A 10,592-nucleotide genomic window follows, 5' to 3' on the forward strand; every position below is an offset into this window, starting at 1 on the left:
CCCAGAGTCTGGTATACCAGGCAAAATGCGAGATCTGCTTGTAAGGAAAGAAAAAGCACTAGAAAGAAGGAAGTGCCGAAGAAAGATGTCCTACCAGCTGCCTCTCTGAATCAGGAAGAGTACTCTGGAACAAAGGTGAGTCTTCTAGGGTGTATCAGGGCACCTAAACATGTCATTAGCAGCGATATTCACAATTTCTTGTTCCTTATTGCTTTTCAGGTGAAATAAATTAATGCTGTCATAGCTGGACAATGTCCAAGCATATATTTGTAGATACAGCCTACCTCTAGCCAGCTGAAGTCAGCGTTCTGCTATACATACAAGGACAAAATACCAATTCCATAGTTGTCAGAAGGAATCATACCCTTTGGGAAAGATCAAAGTAACAGGTTGTGAAAAATGAATTTAAGAACTTTGAGATAGGGAAAACAAACCAATTTAGAAACCTTTAAAGAGTACTGAGCTGGTCACATGCTATAGTCTTGCTGCAAGCAGCAGTGCTAAGTAGTTAGCATCCCACTGAAAAGAAACATGTAATACTTATAAAGAATTATTCTGTGAGATGATTGAAACCTTCCTAACCTGTGTGAGTTTGTCCAGTTCCCCCAGCCAGGCACCAAACATCTTGTCCAGATCCTGATCTTCCTTATCACTATCTTCTTCTGCACCATGGTCAAGTTCTTCATCTGATAATTGCTCCATCTGAAAAAAATAGAAGTTTGATACTTAAATTGTACCAGTGTCTAAAGAAACTGGTGTCAGCTATGTTTCTGAGAAAATGCTCTGAAGTGAAAGCACTTCTCTGTCCATAAGCGTTATAAAAATTGCATTTCATAGTTTATTATCCTGCTCACAAGCAAGTGAAGTTAATGCGAAAGCTGAATAGATAATTACAAAGCCATTCTTGCAGCACACTTTTGTCAGATCCATGCAGAAAAAGATGAAGCACAGAGTCCACAATACTTAATGTACCATCAGAAATTATTTCATGCTAGCCTTGCACATGCATTCATTGCCAGTTATCGTTGGCAAAGACTATTGACTTTACATTACAAGAACTCAACTCTTGTCCAAGGAATTCAGCTATCCACAGTTAAGCAATACCATTCAACCCACAGGAAGTGCAGTCTCACTGCACTGCAAATAGCTGACTCTACACATCTGTAAACAGAAATGCTAAGTGGGCCACAGAGAATGCCAGCAATACATCCCATGAGACAGTTAAAATCTTGGACACTGTCCAGATCACTTCAGTGATACTGCACAATTTTTACGCAACAAAGAAACTCCTCCTTGGAAGCAAATAGTGACCATTACAGCTATTAGACCCTCCTTCATTCAAAAAACTTGAGTGACCAAGATAAAGACTTAATGTCCTCCAAAGGTTACCTGTTATCACCTCAAAGGAAATTAATCTTTTGTTCAACAAGCCTCTATTCTCGTCCCCAAACACATCCTCCAAGCCTCTTATTTGGAGCTGTGACACACATGCTTTCCTGGGTACATCTGCACTGTTGAACCCAGATTCTGGTTCAGAATGAAGATTTACATATTTTAGGAGGAAATGGCATAGGCAACAATTTGGGAATCATCAGGCACTACAGAAGAGTAAATCCTAGAGATGTGCTATAGAATGTCCAGAGACATGAGAACAGTTAGCCACCAAGAGCTACACAAAACATTCATGGTGTGCAGCACAGCTTGATTTGGTCAAGTCATGGGCTACACAGTAATTTATTATGCTGCTTTCAGAAGGCACCAAGTTACATTTCATGGATTTAAAAGCTAACTTTCTAAATGCTGATCTTCACAAAGGACAAATCTTGGTCTGAAAGATACCACAAAGTTGCAGAGTTGAATTGATGAGAGCTGTTAGAGAAGATGATAAAGGTGATCTCAAAGAAAAACTGTTCAATCCATTTTTCACTTCACATGACAATAGTTCATGCAAAAAATCTCAACGATTTAAAAATACCTTTCCGCCATATTTATATATTGTTGAGATTTGGAGACACACCATACATAACACTGCTGTCTCCTTTGAGACCACATGTAGAATCAGTCTTGACGAGAAAAGACAACGCAGAAAGAACCGTGCCTTGACTATACCACCCAAGGAGACCTTCTGGTGTGCTCTTTGCAACCGGACTTGCCTATCCCGCATTGGCCTTTTCAGCCATCAGCGCGCTTGCAGTAAGTGTGGGTAAAGCCCTTCCCAAATCTTCGTCCGCGAAGCCAAGCCATGATAATTATTTCACTTTACTTTGATAAAAATAATACTCAGGGAACAGGAGATTTCAGAGGTGATGGACAGTTCTGAGATCAGCAGAAGCCAGTGCTCCCCACCGATAGAAGTTACTGCCATTCAGCTGCTCTTCAGCGAAGCCACTTCAGTCTCCTACTGAGTTTTATTTTTATGGGAGAGCACAATGCAGCAGCTTACCTTAAAAGGGGCAACAATGTTAAAGCTAATCTGGCACGGCACACTGCACCAAGCAAACACTGAACAGAAGAAATTCACCATCTGAATCCCGTTTCTTCCAACATCTGTTTTGAGTTCTGTTAAGTACTTCTAGCACACCAGGGAAGGGAAGGAAGCTCTATCTAAAACCAAAGAGCGATGCTGAAATCCAAAAAATGCCAGTACACTTATGTAATAGAGCTGCATCCTTCCACCAAGACTACACCAGTTTTTATGTTCTGTAAGGCAGGTTTGCCTCTGCCTGCAAAATTCCTCTCCATGATGTCACTTGAAAGTCCTCCCAACATACAGAAATGGAGACGGCAGGGTAGCAGCAACTCATATTCACCCTGACCTTCTGCAAAACAAACAGAAGCTGGATTCTGCTTTCATACCCCTTCAAAGCTTTGCTTTACTAATCCTTCAGCTTTTACATGGACCAGAAATATTGTAGATTCAAGGCAAAACACACTACACTTAATTTGTCACTGACATTGTCAAACTGCTGTAACAGTTTTCACATTTGACAACTTAACATTTCTTAAAGACTAGATATACTTGAAGAATTTTCATTTGGAAACTAAGGGAAGCTATTAAAAGCGTGCTTCAGGAAATACGACCGTGAACTGGCAAATCAAATAAATGGAAACTGTGGAATAAAACACAGAGCTTGGTATTAACGGATACTTTACGCTGCTAGCCTTTCCCTCTGAGTTATTTTTGCCACATACTCTACAGTTAGATGGGACTTGTTTTGCACATTCATTCTGTGGTGCTGTACATAACTAATCCTTTCACTAAGACAGGAGCTTGTTATTTTTACTAATATTTGAGTATCTAAGCAGTGGAAAGAAATCAGCCTCAATTTCCCATAAACTGTTGCTTTAGCTATTTTACCTTGGCATCAGAGACACCGCTTTAGTTCCAGTTACTCTGAAGCCAGAATTAGCAGCCTAAAGAAAACTTTTACAAGTAAAGTACTGTTGTGTCAGCGAGTCTGGCACTAAACCCTGTAGTATTTGCCAGCTACTTGTAGTCCCCACCCAAGCTTCCTAATGTCAGCTGCATTTCCTATGAGTCTATCAACGTTTGCTTGCAAAAGGCACACAGAGGATAGTGTCTCACTTAAGAAATAGCTAATATTAACTTGCTAGTTCTGTAAAAAGGATCTCTCTTAGCGCAAGCTCCACTACTGAAAGGAGATATCCCAAAGGACGTTAATTAAAGGATTAATTCAATAATTTAAGGCAGAGTCAAAATGCTCAGATAACAGTATCTGAACTTTCTGACCTAAGTAAAAGTACCACCTCAAAAAGAGTGCACATTCCAATTAAAAAGCTTGGCATTTTCTCACTGTTGTTGATCACAGCAAATATGCACCATACTTCAGAAAATCATGACCTAACAGAGTTACCACACCTTTCTAAGGATACGCCATTTTTATTTATATCAAGAAAGAAAAATGGCTTAAGTTTATGGGTTGGGGGGGGGCGGGAGGGAGTGGGGAGTGGTGGTGGGATTTTTGTGTGTGTTTTGGTTTTGGGTGGTTTTTTAAGGAGTCATTTAGAACTAAATTAGATCTAAGAAATGGAAAAGGAGTAACTGTTCTAGTATGACACCATAAAGCAAGCCATTTACATTCCTAAAGCATTTGCAGGGTAGCAGAGTTTAAGTAGCTGTTGATTTTGCTTAGTTCATTCCAGATGAAGTACCAAAGTAATTCTAGGATTCAAATTATTTTTCAACACTTCACATCCTATTCTGTTCAAGCATATGTGAGACATAACTTAATGAAAATGAGCAGCATCATTCAGAGATACCTAGATAAAATATGGTATCAACACGGTATATCTTCCATGTGAAAATAAGGCTTCCTGCACTAAAGAGTGGTCTATGTACTATTTCATTCTCCACTGCATCAGCCAACTTTATCCATCTGAAATGTTATTTAAACAGGAAGATCCGTAATTGCTGTAAGTCAACTGTCTAGTTTGCAGAACAGTTCATTAGGTTTGTCCACCTTTAAATGCCTGAAGCACAATATTCTGACATTATTTTATGAAAAATTACTGAGGCTTTTGTTAGAAGCCTCCAGTTGCAACATTTAATCATAACCTACTATTTTAATTACTCTGTAAAAAAAAAACTTACCGATAATTTAGAAAAAAAGGAAACATTTACTCTTTCAAGCTGATTCTCATGCAAACTATTGTATTTTTTAGTATACCAGGACAAGCATGAGATGATGTGATACCAAAGCACATGAGAAAAGATGAAAAGTTCAAGAACAATGCTTCAAATATACCATTTTAACATTTTCAAGAAGATACCTTCGCAGAATTCTGAGACTAAAAAATTGCTGCCATCATAGAGTAACAGCTTTGGAACAAAGGTAAGTTACAATCAAAAGTGAACTTAGAGTGTCTTTCACTGAGTCTCCATTCTGCAGACTTGCACTGTGAGACAGTAATTCCTATCTTAAACCAATCGAGTTCAAGACAAGAGGAAATTTTATCATATTAACAGTATCTCCTTATAATGAAAACAGTCTGAACTGAAAAAAAATAGCTGTAAATAAAATCAGATTGCAGGATTTACCACACTTAGTTAATGATGTAAAGAGTATCAGAGAAACAAAAACAGGACTCCTGAGTCCAACTGAAAATGCCAATGTGCTTAAAGGGTCAGCAACAAGAGTATGTTTATTCAATACAATTTCAGAAGTACTGTAATAAGCATTTTGAACTAGGGATATTTAAGTGTATGTTCAAAGGCAAGTGACAGCATAAAATCCCAAAATGAAAACAAACCGTCAATCTTTCATGCAACCGATGTTTTCACCCCCAACCTTAAACACAAGCTTGTACAAGCTCTTGCTTGTTACTAAGGATTTTCTTCCTAAAACCAACTATGGAATTTGTTAAAAATCTATTATAGGAACTCAATAGGCAATATGTAAACATTCAATACACCATCTGTACAAGTAAATGGATTTCTGGATTTTAAAATCTAGCCTCAGGAACCAAAAGGAACTGTATAGCATACTCTGTTGGAGCTGGTTTGGACATCAAGAGGAGTTCTTCCATTTGTGATCATCCATGTTTCATCATGTCAGTATCTATTTCTGTTTAAGAAGTTGTATATGACAGACCACTGCAGTGGTACACTATACGGGGACATAAGCACTGCGTGCACACATAAATGCAAGAGTAAGACTCCAGCATGTCTTCCTCTAATACTCATTCACCTGACTGCTCAAAAAAAATATTACTTACCCAGAAAATAATTTGAAGTGCTTTCACAAAACTGACAGCCAAAGCTCACATCCATGTTTCTACACACTTCCATGAAGTTCTGGTAAATAATGAAAGGTAGTTTGAGCACCTAAATTATTTGTTTCATATTAACACTCTGTCTACATAACAGGGACCAATCAAATCCACCACTTTCCTCAGTAAAATATAAGAAAGTCTTATGCAATAACTGACACCAACATTTCTCCTTTGAATTTAATACTGCAGCAAACTAAGCCAATGATACAGTGAAGATAATTTGCTTTAGTATTTCCATGTTTCTTCCCAATAAGCATAAAATATTCTGAAATTAACTATTCCTGAGAAAGAGATTTGGAGGGGGATTAGAAAGTTATGGGAACTTTGTGCATTATCTAATGCCCTATAACTTACATTAAGAGTAATCTAGAGGAAAACCTGAACAAAAGAGCATTTGTTTTCCTCTAGCTTCAAATGGCATAGGTACTAGCTGAATATACTGCAAGGCTGCTGCAGCACACAGGCATTCCAATGCTCCTCAAATTGAAAAAATGAGGTACAAATCTGTCAGCCAAAAAATTCAAATTCAAAATATCCCAAATAAAAATCTTATGTCAAGTGAAAGCCTCCTTCAATACATTATTTTGAGCCAACTTTGAGGTTTGGTCTTTTTTTTCTTTTTAAGCCGTGCCTGGCAATAGTTTTCCAGACTTGTAGTCACGAAACACGGTGAAAACACATTTACAGACTGACAGAAGGTAAAGCTCAAGCCACTTCAATAAAAGCAAAGAGACCTTTTATAATGAATAAACCTCATATATTTCTGAAATTACTCCGGCAATTTTAAGAGTTAAAATTCTGCATTTAAGTATTATACAAAGATAGCATCTGTTGCCACATTTAAAAAAAAAAAAACCAGCAAATCACAATGTCTGTGCACTCTTTTGTGCCAGTTAAACAGGTAACTTATTTATGAAATACTGCTTTAAAATGGAAAAATACAGAATTTATGCCTTGCATACACGAAGAGATTGACATACTCAAAAGTACTGTGTATGACCTCTTCAGGTCCTGGACAGCAATATCTATCTTCCTCAGTGTAAGATCCAAGAAAGAAACAGGTGCACCTAATCACACAACAATAGATTGAAGATCTAATTAAGGCATATAAAACATTCAGAGTTACTAATGTATTTCGGTACTGGGTCACTGGATTAAGGAATGTGACAACCTTTGGTTCAAGTCTATTACCCACTTCCTGACCTTTTTTTCCTCCCTCTCCAACTATTAAGGATCTTTTCTTCACATCAATACATTACCTGCTATGATTCCATTGATCTGCCCTGTCAAACTCAACTGCATCCAACTATCAAGGAAGCAAGGGACTCTGCATTACTTCGGAAAATTAACTTTATTTCATGCTTTACTTATTTCTTAAAATAGGCTAATTAGTAGCAATTTGAAAATAGGGTTGGCAAAAAGGAATGAACAAATGTTTACCGACATGGGGTTCTTTAGGATGTTCTTCAAAATTAAAATAGGGCATTGGACTTACAGCAATAAATCCTATTCTTCAAGCACAGGAAGTCAAGAACAGAACAAGAAATGTACAAGACTTATTCAAAGCAGCTAAGAGAAGGAAGACAAATAATTATAGAATACATTAAAAAAATTTAAAAGGAATGTGCAGTTTGAGAATATTTCATTTGTAAGTATTTCACTTAGTATTAGGCAGCTAGTTTGGATTGCAGAAGTCCAGCAAGTATGAAAACCAGGTGTCCTCACTGTACGGCCTTATCCTCAGGTTTAGCTGGGGGGTGCAAAACTGCACAGCCCACATTATTCCCTCCCTTACCCACTGATCTGTGCCACGTGCAAGAAGGTATCTTTGAAACCACAGAAGAGAAGTCTTTGTGTCTGAGAATACATGTTTTCAATTGTGGACAGGCTAAGGTCCCAATAAAAGATCAATTAAGAGCTGCTGAAAGTAACAGTTATTGAAACTATATACCGCATGATTTCTAATACTACTTCTGAAATGAAGCACATGCTTGTAGGAGAACTTGCCCTTCCTCTAGCTGTTTGCATTTTAAGCCCAAACAACAGTTTTTTCACTAAGCTCTTACAAGTATTTTTCTTTTTGTTATCTATAAGTTTGTACAATAAATCTTTATAGGATCACAAGTGAACACATAACTTACATAAATTTTAGCAACTGCTAACGAAGCAACTGTTTGAAAAAGCAGCTGGAAGAATGAAAAAATGTTAATCAGGTATCAGATGGTAACATCAAACTGCCTCACTGCTCCTGGAATCCCTAAAATACATCAGTGCCATATACAGTAAATACAGGTTTTCTACAATTCAGGGCTGTTCATGAGAGCACTGTGATGCCTTTCAGATTATAACAGGCTGTTCAACAACTACCCCTCAAGACTCTAACCAGGAAAGTCAAACATTCCACAGCTGCTCCCTGTCTTCCATGGATCCAGCACTAGTTCTTTAGAATGAAGCAGAGTGTGTTAAGCAGGGATGACTACACAGTACTCTCCACAAACAACACTAATATGAAAGACTGAAGTTCTTTTTGGCTAGCAGCATAAAGAAACAGAAGAAGATAATTCTCCATATTCACATCCACTTCAGCTACTGACTCTCTTTGTATTTAGTCAAAACTTGTAAACTCCCCTTCTAACTTTAGTTGACAAAAGCACCCACAATTTCCTGAAACAAACAAACTGAAGATACTAGAATGTTTACTGCACCATCTTGATTTCTAACAAATGGAAAATACTTCTGATGTGCCATAGCAAAACCACCCACAAAATACCCACCCACACCTTTTTTACTTGAAAGCTTGAAGAGAGAGGTAAAATGCAAAGTGGATCAAGCAGAAGTCTACCCTATATTCCATGGGGATGTTTTGTTGTTATTACTTAAGCTGTCTTTGTGTTTATTACTATTCATATTGACTACAATTTCCATAATTGCAAGCTGAAATTTTAAATTAGTCTCCATAAGATGACCCCTTGTATATCAAAACACATTTTAAAGACCTTTCTTCCTGTAAGAAAGGAGACACACCAAAATTACTGAAACATCTACTGAAGAATCTATCTAATCACATCGTAAATTTGCGCTGCTGAGAACGCACACAGTAAAACCTTTATTCCCTCAAAAGCATTTCAGTGCCTGTCTCACATCTGGCCAAAGAGATGTTGCCTTGAAAAGAATGGGCTTTATCAATCAGTGTGTCCCATTTCCTGAGCCAAGATTTCAGCCAGAGTACCCAAGTGGACATAAAATTAATTCTCATAAAAAGAGCATCCTAGATTACATCATGTCTCATAGCAGATTCTTTACAGAGAACCTGAAGACGGCTCTAAGAAACTGCTTAGTCAGAGATCCTAAAAACCAAAGTTGCCTTAGCTAAAATATTTTGAGACGAGGATAATATAGGTGTTCTCTAAAACAATGACACCCATCTGTTGCAGCAGCCAACATCTTAGTCGTACCAGCTAAGACTAGAGAATTTCCAGTGTGAAAACAGAGTGAGATTATGAAGCCTAGGAAAATGCATGGCTTTAAATCTATTTTAAAAGTTAAGTTTGCCTTCAGTAGGCAGAGATGTACTTAAAAACATACATTAGCTCCAATTTTCCAGAATCTTCATTATGTGTTTATTGTAACACAAACTCTATTGTAGCATCACTTCCCATTCAATTTTAGTTTTCGAACGACATTCAAAAAAATATGAATAAACATTAATGAGTTGATGCAGAATCTAGAGGCAGAACTAAATTTAATGCAGTAATATCAAGAAGTGTATGCCTGTGAAATTTTTTTTACATAACTAATCACTTAGAAATATTAGTAGGAAGTAAATAGAAGATGTATTTTGTATTATAAATGAAACAAAAATATCTTACAGCAGCTGCAACCTTGTCAAAAGACACCTAGATATCCAAAAGAATTTTTTTTTTATAAAGTTAAGCTTTGTTACACAATTTGAGAATGTACAAATTCAAAGCTTTAAAGTGGGTTATATCTCAGCTTGACTCCAAACAACATATACTTTGAACATGCTCATGACAGCATTTGAAGAGGACATAAACATACAATCAGGTCAATCTGCTTTAGAGGGGTGGTTTTTTGTTTGTTTGGGTTGGGGGGGGGGGTTGTCTTGTTTGGGTTTCTTGTTGGGTTTGTTTTTTGTTGGGGTTTTTGTTTTTTTTTTTTTTTTTCTTTTTTTATACACACACCGCAAATTTTTCTCAAGTAAAAGATCATTAAAAAGCATCGCTTGCTTAACCACTGAAGAATCATTTTTTTTTTTTTTTTTTTTTTCTTTTTTTATACACACACCGCAAATTTTTCTCAAGTAAAAGATCATTAAAAAGCATCGCTTGCTTAACCACTGAAGAATCACATGTAACTCACAACTAGTTCTGCTATTTCAGCTACGAGTTTTTCTTTCAGAAGAATCCTTTCTACAAATCTTCAAGATTAGACTTCTTACACGTTGCAGGCCATTAAACTTCCCTCAGGTTGATGGAACCTCTACAATTAGTGAAAAATTACTATGCAAAATAAATCTCAGATAACTCTAAGAGCTGAATCTTGGTCCATATACAGATTAGGAAAAAGAAAAGCCTTCAAACATTTCTTGGTTACTGATGTGAGGGATAGAGGCAGAACAGATTTCAGCCAACTCTAGCCACACGTTTGAGTACACAGCAAGACAGAATTTGCAAGCATCTCAGAATGAGGATTCCCTACCTCAGACCTCTGGGCTCCTTGCTCTGCTTTTCCAATTCTAGCTATAGCCACACATTTCAGGAAAACATTAACACCCCTAA

At 37.1% G+C, this 10,592-nt stretch overlaps 1 protein-coding gene across 1 annotated transcript in view; it reads right to left on the bottom strand.

Moving 5' to 3' along the window:
- LOC104489010 (ras-associated and pleckstrin homology domains-containing protein 1-like) overlaps positions 1 to 702 on the bottom strand; it is a 5,165-nt gene extending 4,463 nt beyond the window's left edge. Inside the window, exon 1 of the mRNA XM_010131126.1 lies at positions 583 to 702. Coding sequence (XP_010129428.1) covers positions 583 to 702 — 120 coding nt within the window. The remainder of the gene's footprint in view (positions 1 to 582) is intronic.
- Positions 703 to 10,592: the final 9,890 nt, after the last annotated feature.

Source organism: Buceros rhinoceros, unplaced genomic scaffold (assembly GCF_000710305.1).
Source record: "Buceros rhinoceros silvestris isolate BGI_N320 unplaced genomic scaffold, ASM71030v1 scaffold41710, whole genome shotgun sequence".
In the NCBI taxonomy this organism is placed as follows: domain Eukaryota; kingdom Metazoa; phylum Chordata; class Aves; order Bucerotiformes; family Bucerotidae; genus Buceros; species Buceros rhinoceros.